This window comes from Nymphalis io, chromosome 2 (assembly GCF_905147045.1).
Source record: "Nymphalis io chromosome 2, ilAglIoxx1.1, whole genome shotgun sequence".
Classification (NCBI taxonomy): Eukaryota; Metazoa; Arthropoda; class Insecta; order Lepidoptera; family Nymphalidae; genus Nymphalis; species Nymphalis io.
In genome coordinates this window covers 3,006,901-3,028,811 of record NC_065889.1, presented here as the reverse complement: position 1 = coordinate 3,028,811, position 21,911 = coordinate 3,006,901, and the positions used below count along the sequence as shown (strand labels likewise).

The following is a 21,911-nucleotide window of genomic DNA, read 5'->3' as shown; positions in this document are numbered from 1 at the left end:
TAAGACAGCCTCGATTTGTCTAGCTAGATTTAGTTGCCGGGGTGGGGAGTCAACAAACATTTGTTGGATTTTTCTTTTAAAAAAATATTAGGAACGTTTAAAGAGTGCACTTGTAAAGTCCCCGCAACTTTCTTCATTCTTCTACATGCGAATTATAAAGACTATGTAACATTTAATACAGTAGTTTAATCATATTGCTAAGCATTGTAATTTATTGTACGGCAACGCGAACCATACGTTCGTGTTTTAAATATGATTATTTAAATAATATACGTTACGTAATCAAAACAAATCAAATGTTTACTTTCACTTGCTTATTAGTTGTCAATCTACTATCGAAACGGAAGGAAATAACTCGGATCTTCGAAGAATCGGCGCAATATCGACAGTTATTGCTTACAAACATTATTGATAACATCCTGAGGCCGATTCATTCCAAAGGTGTGCTATAATCTATGAAGTCGTTAATTATAGATAAATGTTTGTATTAAAATCGGTGACAATCATTGTATAAACACGAGAAATAAAGACAAACTTATAACGCAAAGATTCCGACTCCGCAACGGCGAGGTATTCGTTTCTATAATAAATTTCATTTTGCATTTTATTCAGTTCATTGTTTTATTATTGATGTAAATGCGTGGAATTTGTTAATTTTTAATACGGAAATATAAATTTCATTGTATTTAATTAAATATGATTTTATTGTATATTTTTCACGTTCGCATCTACGTTCGAAACCGGGAGATCTACATCTGATTATTGCATGCCTGTTTTTTTTATATAGAATAGGAAAGCGGACGAGCATATGGGCCACCTGATGGTAAGTGATCACCAACGCCCATAGACATTGGCATTGTAAGAAATGTTAACCATCGCTTACATCACCAATGCGCCACCAACCTTGGGAACTAAGATGTTACGTCCCTTGTGCCTGTAATTACACTGGCTCACTCACCCTTCAAACCGGAATACAACAATACTAAGTGCTGCTGTTTTTGCGGTAGAATATCTGATGAGTGGGTGGTACCTACCCAGGCGAGCTTGCACAAATCTCTACCATCAGAACCTACCGCCTGTCTGAATAAATAAGTACAGTTAAATCAGTTTGTAAACGTTTTGTCGTTAGTATTAGTGTAATATAAACAAAGTTGGAAGTGTGTACACTCCTGTGCCTCGAAAAGCACGTAAAACCGTTGGTGCTGCGCCTGAACTCTTTCCGGTCTTGTCGGATTGCCGTTCCATCGGATTGTGAGAGTTAGGGAAGAGAGAGTGCACCTGTGTTTGCGCACACACTTGTGCACTATAATATCTCCTGCGTAGTTGGCTAATCTCTCTTGAGATTGGCCGCCGTGGCCGAAATCGGTCTGGGGGACATATTTATTTAATATAAACAAAGACTTAAACAGAAATAAACCATTTTGCGCTAGCCACGTGACTCAAGCTCTCGCTTAAGTAGCGTCAGAAGTGTCATACCATTTTGTTTATTATTCTTTTCTTTCTAATTAGTTCATTTGTTCATTAATGTATTTGTTTTAGTTCATTTATTGATGTTGTATGATATTAAAATTGTTAATTTGAATATAATCAACCTTAATTTTTATCCTATAGAAAATATAATACGGGGTATAGTAAATACTTAAGTCGCAAAATATGTTACAATTAATATAATGCACATTAGCTGAGAATTTTTTTTATTGCTATAATCGTAGAGGAATGGAGAAATGTTTGTCTACATACTATTGAAGAGGCTTTAGATACAGTATCAGAACGAATTATTACTAATATAAATGATTTCTAGGATGAAAGCAAGTTGAAGAAATTCATGCTTAAAAATTCCGTTTAATATATGTGTGTACTCATAAAAATTAAAAAAAGTATTTGTAAATTTATTTATCTGCTGACCGTACACTACTGCAAATGCAACAACGTCTGCAAGCTGATTTGACTGTATATAGTTATAAAATAAATAATCAAAGTAGATATAGTATTTGATTAATTTAACTTTTTTTAGTTTAAATATTGTAATACGATTGATATGTAACATTTAAGTTGTTGTAAAAAATTTGATGTATATATAATTTTAAATCTTAGATGTTCAAGTTTAAATAGAAATAATGAATATACCTTTTTTTCAGGTTGCTTTGCTAAAGCATTCGAGCGTATACCGCGTTCGATGGCGTCGTCCCTGGTGGGAGACTTGAGTGCAGCGCCATCTATGACGGGTTCCTTAACCGAGGGTCTCGGGCCCGCTGCGCCGCCCATGCAGCTGATGCACGTACTCGAGTGCACTGTGGACATCAAGGAGACTGATGCTAAGGTTAGAAGTATATTATTTTAATAATAAATGAAGATGATATTAAAAAAAACTTTTTGCTTACGGATAGTAGAATTATTTATTATTGTTAGTATAATTGTCATTTGATTTTTACTTATTCACACACTAGTGCATCTCCTCTTTATACCTATAACTTAGCCTACTACCTATCAGCTTTCTGATCCGTAAGTAACAAGCATATAACAGCTTCTGAATTCTCGAATATAATTATATATGCGATGTCGCATAGAGAATTATATCCGTAAGCAGGACATTATGATTCAGAATAATTAGTTCAGAAGAATTGTGTTTTATTATATCTTTAAACTTCCTTCCAAAGATTCAATAAAAAACTTAGTTGAAATTAAAGATGCATTTTTTTCGCAAATCTATAATGAAAATTATTCAAGATCCCGACCAATGATATCGCTTCAATCCAATGTCAAACTTGTTTAACAGTAACAGCCTGTTAATGTCCCACTGCTGGGCTAAGGCCTCCTCTCCCTTTTGAGGAGAAGGTTTGGAGCTTATTCCACCACGCTGCTCCAATGCGGGTTGGTAGAATACACATGTGGCAGAATTTCAATGAAATTGGACACATGCAGGTTTCCTCACGATGTTTTCCTTCACCGTTAAGCACGAGATGAATTATAAACACAAATTAAGCACATGAAAATTCAGTGGTGCTTGCCCGGGTTTGAACCCACGATCATCGGTTAAGATTCACGCGTTCTTACCACTAGGCCATCTCGGCTTGTTTATTTGTCTTTATTTGTTTTATTTAAAAACATCCGCTCGTGACTTCTTGGAATTAAGATAAAAAAATATTGTAAAATTTCAAAAGTGATCCGATATATGTACTCACTAGAATGTTTATGGAATCTTATCAATGATTGATAGAGTTTCTTCGTCACAAGAAAAGTATAGATACAGTGATTTATCTGCTTAAAAGTTAAAGGTGATGAAAAGGTAAAAAAGATCTGCCTCTTTCGAACTTAACTTTTGCTTAAGCATCTTTTACAAGAGTGATTGTTTTATTTTTTTTATTTTATTTTATTTATTTATTAGGGAAACATACAGCATATCGTATATTACAACTTAATATAATAATCATATTTTAACACTTATGCCAGTTAAGTTTCCACTACTGTTTTAACAGGGAAGTGGACTAATTTTGATGTTACATAAAATATAACTATTTATGACAAAGTAAAATTTTAACGTAAATATGGTTATGGTTAATTACTAATAAGTATTTTTCACAAGATTATAAAATTTACTTAAACTATTTTTAAACAGATCAATGTGGTTGTATTTTCTATTATGACTATTACAAGATCTTAGAATAAAAGAATAAAAGAATTTTTGAAATAATTTGATTGTTCTAAACCTTGGCCTGCAATGATTCTAAATTGTAAAGTACACCGTAAGGAAATAGTCACTAGCAGTTATTGGAAATTAGCACTCCAAAAGTTTTTTATGGCGTTTTATTGTATGAAATTATCCAACTATACATACTTCTATATCTATAAAATAGGCGACTATCAATGATTTCAAAATAAAATTAAAACGGTTTTTTTTATAGAATAGGAAGGCGGACGAGCATATGGGCCACCTGATGGTAAGTGGTCACCAACGCCCATAGACATTGGCAATGTAAGAAATGTTAACCATCGCTTACATCACCAATGCGCCACCAACCTTGGGAACTAAGATTTTATGTCCCTTGTGCCTGTAATTACACTGGCCCACTCACCCTTCAAACCGGAACACAACAATATCAAGTACTCCTGTTTTGCGGTAGAATATCTGATGAGTGGGCGGTACTTACCCAGACGAGCTTGCACAAAGCTCTACCAGTAGTAAATATTACAAATGTAAATAAATGTATTTATTTTACAGGGCACATTCAGCCATGTGCCGAAAGAACGTCTCGGTTACAAGTTGCGTGGTGGTATCGACAAACAAGTGACCATCAACGTGACGCAGGTCACTAATAACGTGCAGGCAGAACCGGATGACCCACAGGTGAATAATGAGACTAAAATTCAAATATATATTGATTACCCAATTAATTACTTTCAAATCTGTAAAAAAAAAGTTTCTATCTATGTTTGTCCTCTATGCGCTTCTAAGACATTCATCCGATTGTTATGAAACTTTGATTGATTGCTTAGCGTACTCCCGCGAAGGTTCCTGACCCACAAACAAATAAAATTCGTTATATGTAGATAATTATTTTACCCTCGCACAGTCGGGACAGGCAGCTAGTATCATATAAATTAGAGTTGTATTTTATTTAGCTGAATTTGTTTTTCAGTCATCGTACACTGGAGGTTTATATATCGAGAGGTGTTTCGGCATCCTTCTCGCTCCTGGACGGAGTGTGAAACATTCAGACATGCAGTTACTTGAAATGGTATGTAATTGAACTTATATTGTTCTGATAGGAATCTAAGTAACAGCCCGTTAATGTCCCACTGCTGGGCTAAGGCCTCCTCTCCCTTTTGAGGAGAAGGTTTGGAGCTTATTCCACCACGCTGCTCCAATGCGGGTTGGTAAAATACACATGTGGCATAATTGCAATGAAATTAGACACATACAGGTTTCCTCACGATGTTTTTCTTCACCGTCAAGCACGAGATGAATTATAAACATAAATTAAGCACATGAAAATTCAGTGGTGCTTGCCCGGGTTTGAACCCACGATCATTGGTTAAGATTCACGCGTTCTAAACACTAGGCCATCTAGGCTTTTGTAAACGAAAAATATTTATTTGAAAGTTAAAGTCTGCTGTTTGTTATTTGAAGTTTAAGATAACGTTGTTCATATGTGGTTTACTTATTTACGTTGAAGTTGTATAATTTATTAATGATGAATGAAAACACATTTGTTTTTACCATTTTCTAATAGTTTCATTCAAAAAAATAGCAGGCTTGAGTCAAGTCAGAGTCCGACACGAGTGGAGGGGGATAGCGCGCTTTACATGCTAACCGAGTCACTAGTTTAAAACTGTCAATTAGTTCCGACCTTTTTACATTTTACCCTGTATTTACACGAATTTCAACTCAGAAAAACCATTAAATTTTATTGGTCGTGTGTGCAGGTGAGCGGCTCGTCGGGCGGCTCGGGCTGCTCGGTGTGCGCGCTGTGGAACGCGGGCGAGTCCGCGCTGGCCGCCTTCAACGTGGCCAGCGGGGACGGCGCGCCGCAATACATGTCGCTCGCGCTCGACCTCGTCATACGCGGCATCCGGGACCCGCTGCGGTCGGTCGCCCCGCACCTATCTATTTATTTACTAATAAGGAAGGAACTCTTATGAAATATAAATACGAGCTTACGTAGTACGTAGTGTTTAAATATACCCCAATTACTGCATAACACAACGCACACCTTACTGGTGGTAGGGCTTTGTGCAAGCTCGTCTGGGTAGGTACCACCCACTCGTCAGATATTCTACCGCAAAACAGCAGTACTTGATATTGTTGTGTTCCGGTTTGAAGGGTGAGTGAGCCAGTGTAATTACAGACACAAATGACATAACATCTTAGTTCCCAAGGTTGGTGGCGCATTGGCTATGTAAGCGATGGTTGACATTTCTTACAATGCCAATGTCTAAGGGTGTTTGGTGACCACTTACCATCAGGTGGCCCATGTGCTCGTCCTATTCTATTAAAAAAAACCTGTCATTGTACAATGTTCAAAGTGTAAACCATTCCTTACTTTGTCAATGCACTGGTAATCAGGGTATTTAAGATGTAGAATCCTTTTTTTTGTTTATATATAAGTTATGATTCATTTTCTATATTTGTAATTGTTTATTTCAATAATTCGGCAACATGCGTGAAATGGAATTCATGAATCTTTACCATATGCAAGCTATGTGAATAAGATAATAATATGCTGACCAATTATTCGATTACGTTCTAGATCTTTGACATCAATGTTTTACACTAATTTTATTTTAATATTTAGACTGATATATAGTTATCAAAATCTTTTAATTAAATTAAGACCCTTCATTTGTAGATTCAAATTTATATTTTTCGTTTACAGATTAGTAATCGAAACACCAGTCAAAGTGTATCCCCCAGCGGAAAGATTTTGGTACTACTCCAAACGACCACTCGTACAACAGTTCTATATAAATTTGAGAGAGGTAAATATTTATTTATTATTGTTGTTTTTATATTATATATATTATTATTGTTTTCTTCTAAAATTATAACACTTGAGTGCTACGATTACAGATGGATAAAAAATTAGTTACATGATCGGTATTCGGCTAAAATTCCGAGTAGAAAATGTTATGTTATTAATATATGTTATATAATGTAATATGACTTCAAAATTCGCTGTTGCACAAGTAACGATGAAAGATAATTTTGTATTTCCAGTCAGTGGATTCTCTGGGCCAGCTACAGTACGAAGTGGCCAGCGTGGAGACGTCGGGGGAGCTCGACCGGTCTCGGCTCAACCTGCCGCTGTCTCTGTCCAGTCTGTTGCCGTCGCCGCTGTCCACTGCGCCCGCGCCGCCCTCGCCTTCGGAGCCAGACTCCGGTGAATTGGACTACCTTATAGTATCTATAGGCTTAAAGGATAGAACAGGAAAAACCTAAAAAGGAGTGGACGCTTTTGACCAGAGATTTAAGTTCACCATTTTGGGTCCACACTTAAAGTCTTTAGTCTTATTAGTCTTTGGGTTGATTATTTGTTTGGCATTTAGGATGAATATTCATAATTTGAGGATGATATATTGAGAGCAACAACAACAACAAGCCGAGATGGCCCTGTGGTAAGAACGCGTGAATCTTAACCGATGATCGTGGGTTCAAACCCGGGCAAGCACCACTGAATTTTCATGTGCTTAATTTGTGATTATAATTCATCTCGTGCTTTACGGTGAAGGAAAACATCGTGAGGAAACCTGCATGTGTCTAATTTCACTGAAGTTCTGCCACATGTGAATTCTACCAACCCGCATTGGAGCAGCGTGGTGGAATAAGCTCCAAACCTTCTCCTCAAAAAGAGGAGAGGAGGCCTTTAGCCCAGCAGTGAGACATTCACAGGCTGTTACGGTACGGTGTTACGGTATATTGAGAGCCGATCTATCTGAACTGTATTCCAATATAAAATCTCCTTTTCAGATGGCGATGAGCCACTTCTAAGTGGAACTGGCGAGGTGTCTAAAGATTGTGGTGTAGACGTGCTTGAGAATTGGGCACAAGTCCTCAGAAAGTAAGTGGTTTTTCATATTATCCACATGTACTTAGAAAAGTTTTTCCGTGCATTCAGACGTTTATGTGACGCACGCATATTTGCGTATGTATCATTATAAAATATGTAGTCATTATTTATAACCAAGTACTTTTGGGGGTATAAAATATTATCTTTTCACTTCGTATTTTATATTAGACATTTTTGAATTATTTAACGTTACCATTATTTTCCAGTTGGATCGGACCTCGTCCTCGCGCTCTCAGTCAGCTCGTACGCGTGGGAGTTCCGGAAGCACTCCGGGGCGAGGTGTGGCTGAGACTGGCCGGCGTCGACCAGAACGATAAGCTTATGGAGACATACCGAACGCTCATCAGCAAAGTACGAATACATAGATGTTTTATGGTTTTTTCATGGAATTAATATAGATAAAGGGAATTCGTTACAGTCATTAAATTTGAATGTTACAATTACTTCAGTGGATTTATAAACTGGAACGATATATCTAATATTAGGCATTTATCATACAATAACATCTACATAAAAATAGAAATGTAAATAAATAAAGAACTGACATTACCTCTTTTTGTAACGCACGAATGCTATCGTGAAATTTAAACAATAATTTATCCCAATTAAGCGTAAAACGTGTTATACAGACTCTCAAAAAATGTTACACTATTAAAAATACCCATATATACCCATATATACCCATATAGAAATAATCGGTCGGCGGTCCGCAGGAGTGTCCGTTCGAGGCGGTGATCCAGCGCGACATCGCTCGCACGTTCCCTGCGCACGACTTCTTCCGCGAGGCGGGCGGGCTGGGCCAGGACTCGCTGCTGCGCATGGCGCGCGCCTACGCCGTGTACGACGTGGAGGTGGGCTACTGCCAGGGGCTCAGCTTCCTCGCCGCCACGCTGCTGCTGCACGTGAGTCCCGCACCCTCCTACCGGCACTAGTATGCTGCAACGATCTAATCCATAAGCTTTTGGGTCAAATTGGTATAATATATTTTATGCGTCTAATGCAAAAAGGCTTCACTTCTGTCACATGTGAGGTGTTTTGCACGTGTTTTTTTTCTCCTACCCTAAGTAATAAAATATTCCTAATTATGCTATAGCACTTATATACTCGTATAAATACATAAGGTGCAAACAGACACGATAAACAACGATGAATTTCTCGTCTAAAACAAAATTGCTTTATTTTTCAGATGCCAGAAGAGCAAGCATTTTGTTTATTGGTTCGTTTAATGTATGGCTATGGACTACGGGAGCTATATAAGGATGGCTTCGAGGCACTATATATGAGGTTGCACCAGCTGGATAGGCTAATGGAGGTGAGTAAATTGATTACTAATTTATTTTACAATTTATTCGTTTTTATCATGACAATATTTTACTTAAAAAAATTACTTTCTAATGATTGGTGTATATTTAAAATATCACGTCATTGATAGCTAACTATATTCTTTTATTACCAGCCTGGTATTAATTCAACTACAAAAATGATTTATTAGAGTACATGACAAGTAATTCTAAAATTATTTACCAACAGTGCAGTTGCACTTCTAAATAAGTTAAAAGTTTAAAAATTAATATATTGTAATATATTCTACGATAAAATGAAAAAAAAAATTATTCTGATCTTTCGCGCCGGATTTACAATTTAATAAAATCTTTTTTTTCTTAAAGGAACAACTAAACGACTTACGTGCACACTTCCAAGAGTTGGGTGTTGAACCACACATGTTCGCGTCGCAATGGTTCCTTACAGTATTTACTGCTCGGTTTCCTCTTCCGTTGGTAAGTTATTAAAGTCAAAATAAATTATTTATAATTAACAATTCAGTCCTCTCGGTGCAATCTGCACTAAACACTGATAATTAATTTTGATTAAGAAGCACAATAACTAGTACAATGTAATGTGGTCTAAAAATGATATTAAAATGTGTGACAATTTTTTTTCTTTTATGACATTTAAAGGTATTATTAACTATTACAATAGAAGTAATAAAATTTCTTCTTATTTGCTTTCTTATTGCTTCTTAAAATAAGTTAAAAAATATTGACTATACCCGCTAATACATATCAATTACATTTTGCATTTTATATTTAATAATGAAAGAAATTTTCTTGATAGGTGTATCACATCCTGGATGTATTCCTACTACAAGGAATGGACACACTATTCCAAGTTTCGTTGGCTCTACTCACCCGTGCTCGAAAGGATCTCTTGCAACACGATTTCGAAGGTGTACTCAAATATTTCAGGTACTTTAACAAATATAATAGCAACGTTTCATCTTATAGCTTCAAACAGTGGCTTTGGATAGGTAAATTAAAATCGGGTCAGACGTTAATTGTTCGTTTAATCAAATTTAATTTACATAGGTTTAACTTTTTTACCATATACTAAAACAAATACATTTTTCTCAATAGTAAATTTCCATATATAACTAAAATGATGAATTTCTTATGAATGTTTTTTTTTTTATTAATAGAGTAACATTACCGAAGAAATGTCGCGCCGAGGAAGCTTCACGGCAGATAGTGAAACTAGCTTGCAGTATTAAGGTCAAAAGGCTACAGAAGTATCAACTGGAATACGAGAAATTTATAAAAGGTAAGCACTACGTACGCTACAATAATATTACTACGTATATAAAATCTATGAAATATATATTACTAAATTTCGGTCTCAGCTTTGCGCGCGTGGTAGGTAGTCGTGTGAGGGGAGGTGTCGGTAGTTAAGACGTTACAGAGTATATATATAGGCCTCTGCATCTTTGTCAGATGATTTAAGCAAGCCACTCTCCGTGTTGTTTTCCACCTGCAAGACAGGTGAGCGAAGTGTCCTCTCCGTGGATGCTGCTACGCCTGGGCAGGCGACTTTATGGCAACACGGGCTTGCCCAGTACCCATGCCACCCTCTCCTCCTCCCCAGCAGGATCCGCAGGAATGACGAGTCAATACGTGTGGTGCTGGTTTGGCCGCAGGTGACTGGCTTACGCCTAAACGGAGGCACCGCTCCGGGTTTAATATTAGTTTTCCTTCTTCTTTGGCGTGACGCTGGGATAATTTTGGGAAACAGCGTATCAAGGAGAGGGGGGAGGATACTGTGATCACGGAAGATACAGGAATGTGATACTAGTAGCTAGAGCAGTCCGGGGTCGCGTACCCGTAGTGATTCCAACCAGCTATCGGGCAGATAACTGGTAGATCCACCCTCTGGACAATTAATAAAATTACAGAGTAATAAACAAAGAAACTCATGCATTTATAATATTACTAAAGATTCATTAAAATCGATTTTTTATGAAGTTAAGTGAAATATTAGAGTTGCGTTATTAAATGTTTAATTTGATATCTTTTGATAACAATTAATAATTTTTTGCAATGGGTGTTGGTTGACTTAATTTACATTTATAATAAGTTTAGGAGTTCAAGAACCATTTAGATTAAAACTGATCGAATATACTAGATTTTGTATATTAGAGTTCGCTAGATATAATTGTTTAGAAATGAGATTTTTTTTGTCAGCTAATCATTTTAGCTTACAGTACCAGCCTGTTAATGTCCCACTGCTGGGCTAAGACCTCCTCTCCATTTTGCGGAGAAAGTTTGGAGCTTATTTCACCACGCTGCTCCAATGTGGGTTGGTAGAATACACATGTGGCAGAATTTCAATGAAATTGACACATGCAGGTTTCCTTACGATGTTTTCCTTCACCGCCAAGCACGAGATGAATTTTTCATTCTTTTCATTTTAGCTTATGAAAGAATAATTATCAAACAATGATTCAATTTCTTACAGAATCAGCGGAAAAGGAAAAGATCAACGTCGAATTGGAAAGGTTAAAAGTTATAAATACACAACTTCAACAAGAAAAGGATACGTTCGAAAATCAACTTAAACAGGTGACTTATTATTATTAACTACGCGCTCCGAAATCTTATCACAAAAATTACGTTTAATATGTATAATCAAATATTGTGTTATATAAGGTCTCCAGACCGATTTCGGCCACGGCGGCCAATCTCAAGAGAGATTAACCAACTGCGCAGGAGATATTATTGTGCACAAGTGTGTGCGCAAACACAGGTGCACTCTCACAATCCGATGGGACGGTAAAAAGGATAAATATTCTGTAAATACAAACAAAAATAAAATTAAAATTTTCACTTTTTAAATGGTCTTAACTAAAGTCATGGTAGTAGATCGAGCTGGAACTTTTGGACCTGGCACTCTATTCCCTAGCTCTCATAATCCGATTGGATGATAATCCGAGACGACTGGAAAGAGTTCAGGCGCAGGACCAACGGCTTCACACACTTCCAACTTCCAGACCCCGGGCTGCTACTGAGAATTTTCTGACAGAAAAACCCAATAACTTTTTATTAGCCCGACCTGGGAATCGAACCCAGGACCTCCGGGTCAACGGCCTTATATCTAGCCACTAGACCAACGAGGCAGTCCTGTATGATATATACATATAGCACGTCAATAGGATATTTTTATTTTTGAATATTAATTACATATATGCATATGTTTTATATATTCGTAACAGCCTGTGAATGTCCCATTGCTGGACTAAGGCCTCCTCTCCCTTTATAGTTTATATATAAGAGTGATTAATTTTGTTTTAGACTCGAAGTAATTTGGAGGAGGCACAAAGGGAGTCTGTTCACTACGCGGCGGTTGCGCGAGACTACAGAGAGATTTGTGCGCGTCTCGACAAACAGTTACATCAAATGCAGGTGAGTTTTGAATGAATTGATAGCTTATTTGTTAATATAAGTCAAATTAAAAAATATATATATTACGAGTAGATAAAATCTATCTAATACTACCAAAAAGTATATTTTTACGTTCATTTTATATTTATGGTAAATAGGTAGGTAGACTGGCAAATGGGCAACTAGATTGTAAGTGAATACCATCTCTCATAAACATTGGCACTGTAAGAAATATTAAACATACCTCACATCGCCAGTACGCCACCAACCTTAGGAACTGAGATGTTATTTCTCTTGTGTCCGTAGTAACACTGACTCATTAACCCTTCAAACCGGAACACAAGGATACTAAGTATTGCTGTTTGGGGATAGAATACGTGGTCAGTGTGTGGGATACAGACGGGCTTGCAAAGTCCTATTACCAAGTATATTTTTAGTTCATAAAAAAGATTCCCTTATGTATATATTCTTAGCTACCCAGACGACCTTTGTGCAAGCTCCCACCCGCTCCACCCGCTCATCAGATATTCTACCGCAAAACAGCAGTACTTGGTATTATTTGTGCTCCAGTTTGAAGAGTGAGTGAGCCAGTGTAATTACAGGCACAAGGGACATCTTAGTTCCCAGGGTTGGTGGCGCATTGGTGATAGCGATGGTTAACTTTTCTTACAATGCCAATTACTATGGGCGTTGGTGACTACTTACTATCAGGTGGCCCATATGCTCGTCCGCCTTCCTATTCTAAAAAAAACTTTTATGTTATGTAATATATGACGATAAGACTTTTAGTTAGCAGTAAAGAAATTATAGAAATGTTTATTTCTTTTTAGGACTGTGTGAGTAGCTGTGTCAGTTGCAGCGTGAAGTTAGCACAGAAGGACAATAAAGAGGGTATGTATATATTTATTACAATTACTTTATTGCACACTACAAGAAAATATATATTTATCAGGCCGGCTTACACGGGGCCTTTGATCTATATTTAAAAAAACGAGTGGCTCCAATACGATACCTTTTACCAATTACAGAGCTAGAGCCGAAGGGGGAAGAGAAGGAGAGCTCAAGTGACACGGAGGCGCGTCTGAAGCAGCGCGTGCGAGACCTCGAGCTGGAGCTCGCGCAGGTCAAGTTGGCGCACGTGCAGGCGCAGTGCAGCAACCAGGTGGGACTCATCGTATCTCTCATCGTATGTGTGTGTATACGTACACACATATATACGAAAAGAGTTGAAAACCATTCCTTACACCGTCAATACTTCTCTATGGACGGCTCACAACCTTTAAACAGGAAAAAAGCTATGACAATGATGATTTTTTGAGGTTTGTCGGTAGAATAACTAATGAATTGGTGGTACCGACTCAGATAGGTTTGCGCAGAACTACCCATCGGTAGTTTTTTATCTACAAAAATATATCCAAAATATATATAACAGCAGTACTTGGTACTGTTGTGTTCCGGTTTGAAGGGTGAGTGAGTCAGTGTAATTACAGGCACAAGGGACATAACATCTTAGTTTCCAAGGTTGGTGGCGCATTGGTGACGTAAGCGATAGTTAACATTTCTTACAACGCCAATGTCTAAGGGCGTTGAGGACCATTTACTATCAGGTGGCCCATATGCTAGTCCGCCTTCCTATTCTATAAAAAAAATATATCCAATGTAGAAAAGTCACCAAACAATGACATCTTGGTTATCCTTGGCGTGGCTGACCAGTACCGCTTTACAGGAGCTGAGCCACCAGCTGAACGCGGCGCTGAGCGAGATGCAGGCGGCCATGAACCAGAAGCAGTCGGTGACGCCGTGGCTCGTACGCACGCTGGGTAAGCGCTGGCGCGTGGCGCTCTTCGCCTGCGACTATGTGGCCTTTGCTGCTTTCTTACTCTTCTTCCTTTTATCCATTCGACATACAGTTTAACACTGATACTGCAGACGTTTGATATTTGAATGACTTTCTTTTTATCATAAATTTAAATATCAAATAAAAAAAGAATAAAAGGAAAAAAAAAATTTGAAAAAAACTTTATTGATTAAAAATTCATATACAATTTAAAAAAACCTGTCACAATCAGCACTCGAGTGTACGTGATGGATAATGAATTTATCTCGGCTTCTTAGTATGATTTGGCTTATGTCATCATAGAAAGTTAACATTATTACGTTATAAACATTCGTCGTACATCGTGGTCGCGTGATATTTTATTCATGTTTAATATTTTATAAACTATTGCATCATATATAAATATAACAAAAAAAAATATTCCATATTTATTATGATAAAGTAAATAAAAATATGATAATAAATTTTCCTTCAAATACCGAATTACACTTTCACAGCAAAGGTGCTTTCACACTCGCATAGATTCATAATATCTACAAACACATTTCACTTACTACGGACGATCACTGATTTGTCACATGCTTTTAATACGATTAACGCACTATACATCCGCACCGAGTGAGTTTTCCTAAAAGATTGTTATTAACGACAGCAGACATATGTCCATAATTTTCTAAAAACAATCAATTTTATATTATATATTTCGTCTCACGACCATAGACTATAACTTAATAAGTATCAAGTAAAAGCGAATATTGACTCGATTAACATTTGATTCCAAAGGATTTTAACACATTGCTTTGAATTATTAATGGATGCGCGCATTTCTTATATCGCGTTTACGGCTTACAACGCTACTTTAACAAGTTTAAACACCCACAACATACGGTACCGTAACCGTAACAGCCTGTGAATGTCCCACTGCTGGGCTAAAGGCCTCCTCTCCTCTTTTTGAGGAGAAGGTTTGGAGCTTATTCCACCACGCTGCTCCAAACCCACAACATAATACATATTAAACACATTCAATGGGCATGTTACATTTAAGACCATTACACGAACCTTTAATTTTATCATTTGCTTTTTCAACCATGATGATAAACGAATATAACGTAAAAGCATTGAAAATATTCTGTCTACGTTGATTCTATCAATATATATATATTTACACGAAAACAATTTATATTCGTGTTTTTTTTATTGAATTATCAATTATTTAATACGTAATCGATAGGTACCATCTTTTCTCAGTAATAAGAAATGAACTTGTCTCTTTTTTGTAGGTCATTAAAACCCTGTTTAATGTTGGTTCAGGTGAATACATATTAGTAAATTACCGTAAGCTTGTTCTTTATGTAATATTAAATACATATTTATAGGCATGTTCGTCGTTCTAGACGCCCGAATGGTGATGAAACTTAGTTCACTGTACAAATCATTATATATCTAATGACTAATTACATTCAGCTCGTGACGTATCTTTGATCTCACTCATTACCCGCATGATGTGTGTTTGTGTTCGTATTTTGTTTTCTTTATACGATTGTTGACAGAATGTAAACAAAACTCAAAAACTATATAAAGTACTCGTACTCGTAGGCAAAAATACCTTTGCTTTCGATTATATTCGATGACGTTAAACACAAAAAAAGTCTACGAGAATATGAGTCTCTTTAATTTATTTTTAATACCAACTTAAGATAATTCCTTCCAGTGAATATTTTAGTTAGACAAATAAATGTTGGGAATATATTGTATTATTTTTAATTGTTAAACGAAATGTTAGAATATTTTTTAATAATATTCTTTTCTGCCGTATTATAATGTGATATTTACATTTTAACAAAAAGTATATTTTGTGTTAAATAATTTAAGAATCTCTGTCCTATATAAATAAAACAGTATTATAACGAATGCCAAATGGCGAGCCAGTTGGAATAAACCCCAATAATTATCCTCAAAAGGAGAGGAGGCAGAGTCCAGTTGTGGGACATTTACAGGCTGCTACGTAACTTTAGGAAGTTAATTTGATATAGTCATTGATTTAAATAAGAGAAAATAATTAAACAAATTATTCTTTGTTTACATTATGTCCAACTTCAATCAAATGTATTTATTCAATTATTGACATTTTTATTATGCATGCTCTTCATTATTTTTTTAAATAATTTTTATTAGATAAATAAAAAAATGTAGTTTGATGTCGTGTGTTGATTATTTTCACTTATGCTTAATTTTCCTTTTATCTTAACTTCAGTATTTTAACTCATATTTAGATATACTATGTTTTAAACACATTCACACTAATATTTCGATATGAATAAAAATGTGTTACTTTATTAAATATAATTTTAAAATGTAAACAATAAATTTATTTGTTACTATTTTGCCTCCAAGGTTCCATCATGGAAGCTGCGCAAAATCGACCATCATTCCAAACCTACCTTCCAAATTTAAGTCAAGAGCAACAATCGCCTTCTCTACATAGACAAGGTTCTTTTTCAAACACACAGGGACAAAGTCAAGCAAATCTCGATAGACGTGTGTCCGATCCGTACAGTCCGGACGTTGTCAGAAGGAAGAAGGATCTCAACGCGAAAAGGCACTCAATGCTCGTCGAATCGAATCTCAGTAAAGAGGCAAAAGATCTGAATCGAAGGAGCCACGATGTGACGATTGTAAAGAACCTATCGATGGGTTGACAGAAGCGTTCCATTTTTAAATATTGGTTGGTTTGATTTTGAGCGTTGCGTTCGCTTCTTTGTGTATAAATTATGTTCCCATTGATATTATCTGTGGTCTCAATGTGTTTGGAGTTGTGAGGAGATTGTATGGTTAGTTTTAAAGTGCACATAACTATTACTAGTCAGTTTGGTATATAATCAGAGTTTATCTATGAACGTATTTTATTTTGGAAAATTAGAAATCTTGCCATTTTCCCATTCCATATAATATGTAAGCACGGTTGAAAAGTTACGATTAAACATTTTAATTTTCGATAAAAATATCGTTATAAAAACAACATACGTTATCTATATGCTATAAGAACTTTTTCGTTGCTTATGATTTTATTAAAAAAATACTCTATTAAAAAAAATTAAAAAAATATATAATGAAAGTAGGCCTATAAAAATAAAATACATGTTTAGCTTCGCCGCTGGTCGGCGGTTACATAAAAAATATAATCTCGAATACTCAAAACTTATAATTTCAGTATACCATGTCGCCATACATTGCGTTGCGTTTAAGCTTTATCGTAAGCCATAGTGCGAGTGCCTTTTGATTGGATAAGTTATAATATAATCATAGGCTTTTCAAGGGTTGGTATTACATTAGACCACTTGAACAGTATTGATCTTTATTAATATTTAACATAATAGTTTCTATCACGAAATCCGTAAAGCAATAATAATCGTCAGAATTTTATGGTCAAATGTTCGAACTATGATTGATCAATCGAGTTGATTAAGGCGTTTCTTTCCTTTGTCTTTACATGCAAAAATGTAAAATTGCTGCGTCCTGTAATATAATGGAACTCCTACATCGTTTTGCAGTAATTAGTAAAATTAACTACACAGCTTTCTCGTGACCTAAAATAACTCGACTTTAAGTAATGCAAATAAAAGTCCAGTTCTGGTAATAAATTTACTATCGAAATATGCGGAGTTTATTACTAATGCGAGGCTTAACCTTAAGACCTTCGAAGTACGATAAAGAGATCGGTTCATGCTGTTTCATACAGTTTGTCATATTGTTTGCTGTTTATTTTTAATGTTCCATTCGTTAGGGTAGAAGCGTGAAATCACTAAATTGTAGCCTATTAGATCAATATTGAGCTATTGAGAGTTCCTGAGATGAGCACGTTCAACCATACATACTCGAGGCTTAATATAAATATTTATGTATATGTCTTGAACCTGTATATACAGATATACTAGCTGCTCCAAGCGTTGCCTTGCTCCTCCCCCATTGGCCGTAACGTGGTATTATATGGATCTTTCTTAATATATGGGCTATTCAAAGTAAAAGTATTTCTTTTAAATCGGACTGATAGTTTTGAATAAAAGTCATTCGAATAAAGCAACGCTAGCTTTAAATTTTTTATCCGTTTCTTTCTTTTACATAGGCGCTCTCTCTTACTCTCTCGCTGCCTCTCTATCTCCCCGAACATATTTTGTATAAGATAATAATAAAATCAATTTCTTTAATACGAAAAATATATTTTTTAAATTGAAAAAGTTTTATTAGTGAAACAATATATACACTTCAGTAAAAATCTCAAATTCTTAATTAAATATAATATATAATTTTTATTTATATAGTATATTTTGTAACTTGCATTCTAAATTCTCAATATCATAAAATAACTATTCTGAAGTCATTTATTTTATTATACATTTAATGAATAAATAATAGGAAAATTATTCATATATTATTTTAAATTTAAAGTCTGTGCCATTATTTTGTTAAAAAAAAAACAATTTTCATTATCATTACAACAACAAAATAACTAAGATAAAAGTAGACATAATATAATAAATAAGTAACATCAACCTTAAGTCTTTGCTATATTTCAAATATATCTAATTAAATTAAAATATATCATTTAATTGACATATCTGTATATTTTATTCTCATTTAAGGAATAAATAGTATAAATAACATATTATCCGTTATATAAAGAATTATAAAATATTTGCCTCTTAAAACTTATATATCATGTATTTATAATTAACCCATATATAAGTCATTTCAGTGTTATATATTTAATATGTAAACTAGCTGGTTAACGGGACTGTACTAGGTATAGTCTATGAAGAACTATCCTAGACATCACCTATTAAAATCGATTTAATCCCCCCCAAAACTATACTATACCCCTCCCTAAATTACACACAGTCGTTTAAAAATCAAACATATATTGTTCTCTTAACATTGCAACATAAATACTGATCTATATTTACAATAATTGTGTTTATTTCTATTGTGCTATAATAATTTAATATATAAGTAAACTATAAGAAATTATATCACTCGCTTGACAATAATATGTTTAAAATGAGTGTCTAAATAAATATTTCATTATTTAATTGATTTAAAAATGTTAGCGTTTAAATTATGATAATGTGCATTGTATTTATTTTTGATCTCCACTTTATGAAAATGAGTATTATTTATTTTTAACTACTTAAATTTATAAACATTCGATTGATTTGTATACCAATATATGTCAGAGTTGCCACGTTTATGTGCAATGTTTAATTTAATCTGTTATTATATTTGTTTGTGATTTAATTATTATTGTGTATTAAAAAAATGCTTGCACTATATTTTTAGCAGTAATTTTAAAACATATTGATAATAATTTAATTTAATAAGCAATTAATTAGACTATTATACGTGAAAGAAGTTTTTTTTTTTTATATATATATTCGCCGGGAGGGCAAATGACTCTACTCCACCTGATGGTAAGTGGTAGTAGAGTCCAAACGCGACGTTTATTTATAGCATGAACATCGATTTTGATATGTACATAATTTCTAAACTGCAATTATTCGACAGGACTAAATATTCTCTTATAGTCCAATTCATTTAGAGATTTTGTTTTATCTGAATCTACACCATAGTTGGATTTTGAACCAACTTTTTGTATCTATGTTTATTTAAATTAATTATACAGGACAGAACAATATTTTAATAAATACTAAGAATGGCTTTATAAATGTGGAAGTAATTGGTTAAAAAATACTATCATCTTCTTTCGCATATCGAATCAATCATGCCAGAAAGAGAGATCAGTGTTTAGCTAAACATTTGCCGATTAACATTTATAATATACTTATGCCGTAAAAGGACAACAATCATAGTCATTGTGACTATAATATGCTAAAAATAATGTCAAATTGTTATTGATATTATGATTTGCCTTATTTTTAATGGTTTTAATATTTTAAAGATTACACATTTAATTAGAATTATAACTTAGTTAATGTTAATTATACATAGATATAATACAGACAAAATAATACATTCTTATAATACCTAGTCCCTATCCAGCCACCATAATCGAAATACTTACTCGAAACTATTTTTGCAATAAATCGCTTTTAATTGTGTTGTAGAATATATGTATTATAATTAATAGGCACATATTTGCTTTATAAATAACGCAAGGAACATCATATTATGATTGTGATGTGAATAGAGTGAGCTATATATGCAGAAATGTGTTGTTTTAGTCTTATCATTTGTGGAAATAAACGTTTTATAAAGTATTGTCTTTTATTGTTAATAACTTAATTTATGTCTATAGATATTAGTGAATAAGTAAACAAAAATAGAAATGGAAAAAATGTGGTCTGTTTATATAGTGCCATCTAACGGATGACAGCTATATTCTTAAATTTATTTATTCTACTAATGCCATCTAGTGGACAATAGCATTGAACTAATATACGTATAGATGGCGCTCTTTGTTTTCTATCAAATTAAACATTTAGAACTAGTTAATTGTAAATGTTTTTTGGATAGGATTTACGTAAAATTCGTTCTTAGTGAGCGTCTACGTCGGGGAAGGAGTGACTGTGACAAATTTCAAGTAATGAGTGATATTTTGCTTATGTATATATATATATATATATACGATATTGTGATGTCAACCACGGCAGCCATTCTCATGGAAGACTAACCAACTATGCAGGACATATAAAAGATCGCAAATACAAGAAAGAGTTAAGGCGCAAGGCCATTGGGCTGTACATGCTTTTCGAGGCACGGGCGTATAAACACTGCCAACTTATAATCTCCGCGCTGCTATTATGACATTCTTGATAGAAAAACCTAATATTTCTTTATCTGTACGACTCGGAGATTGAAACCAGAACCTGTGAATCGACGATCTACCACTAGACCAACATGTTAGTTAATGTAGGATATTATCATTTATATTTTTATTTACATTATTTATTTGTCATTGAGAATTTAAATTTCTCTTTAATCACTAAAACTTTCTAATACTAATAATATAATTATAAAAAGGGATATGTACTTAAACTTTAAATAACATCTTAAAATCCTACAGTAATTAAGAAAGATTTTAAGAAGCCGTCCACCAAAATCTAATTATTCAACTCGCTTTTTCGTCCTATCCTTAAATACAACAGTATTATAATCTGGAACCCACATTATAATATATACACTAAAAGACTATAAAGCATCCAAAACATTGCCCCTACCACCCGTCAAACAGCGAACATAACTTTAATAGTATTTAATCTACTGCGGTAGACTTCAGCACTATTAGATGACATTCCTAAACTCCCGAAAAAAAATCACTGATATGCTATGTTGTATAAAATAATGAATGAAACAATTGATTGTAGCGACTTGCTACAACAAATTAACCTTAAATGTACCTTCTCGCTTACCTCGTAGAAACGTTTACAGCAATTTATATGTTTCTACATCTAATTAAAATCCTGGAAACTATTCTGCTTTGCCAAGGATCTGCAGACTATGTTATACCCTTTCTTAACTAGCACACTGACTTACATATATCTCAGAATTATCCAAGTTTAAAAATATCTCTAAACATGTTTTTCAATACTTACATAATGTTTGTTTTGATGCATTTAAAAAAAAAAAATATTTTCGTTTTTTTAATTTTTATTACTATTTAAATATTTCTTTATATTTATTATTATTTTGTTTTGTAATTTGTACTTAACTCACATTTGCAAAACATAGTCTTATTAACCATTGTTTACCTTTTTGTAGTTATTATACTAATTTATTAAGTAT

General features: G+C 34.4%; 1 protein-coding gene across 4 annotated transcripts in view; it reads left to right on the top strand.

Moving 5' to 3' along the window:
• The window catches only part of LOC126777112 (rab GTPase-activating protein 1-like), a 37,107-nt gene extending 18,537 nt beyond the window's left edge, over positions 1–18,570 (top strand). For all 4 annotated transcript variants that reach the window (XM_050500019.1, XM_050500011.1, XM_050500031.1 and 1 more), the window contains 19 exons: positions 2,139–2,320; positions 4,220–4,345; positions 4,638–4,736; positions 5,425–5,585; positions 6,375–6,477; positions 6,716–6,878; positions 7,466–7,556; positions 7,772–7,916; positions 8,279–8,467; positions 8,752–8,877; positions 9,233–9,343; positions 9,681–9,811; positions 10,042–10,163; positions 11,355–11,458; positions 12,188–12,298; positions 13,108–13,168; positions 13,306–13,439; positions 14,004–14,097; positions 16,509–18,570. In XM_050500019.1, coding sequence (XP_050355976.1) covers positions 2,139–2,320; positions 4,220–4,345; positions 4,638–4,736; positions 5,425–5,585; positions 6,375–6,477; positions 6,716–6,878; positions 7,466–7,556; positions 7,772–7,916; positions 8,279–8,467; positions 8,752–8,877; positions 9,233–9,343; positions 9,681–9,811; positions 10,042–10,163; positions 11,355–11,458; positions 12,188–12,298; positions 13,108–13,168; positions 13,306–13,439; positions 14,004–14,097; positions 16,509–16,813 — 2,558 coding nt within the window. In that variant the 3' untranslated portion in view covers positions 16,814–18,570. The remainder of the gene's footprint in view (positions 1–2,138; positions 2,321–4,219; positions 4,346–4,637; positions 4,737–5,424; positions 5,586–6,374; positions 6,478–6,715; positions 6,879–7,465; positions 7,557–7,771; positions 7,917–8,278; positions 8,468–8,751; positions 8,878–9,232; positions 9,344–9,680; positions 9,812–10,041; positions 10,164–11,354; positions 11,459–12,187; positions 12,299–13,107; positions 13,169–13,305; positions 13,440–14,003; positions 14,098–16,508) is intronic.
• The last annotated feature ends 3,341 nt before the right edge of the window (positions 18,571–21,911 follow it).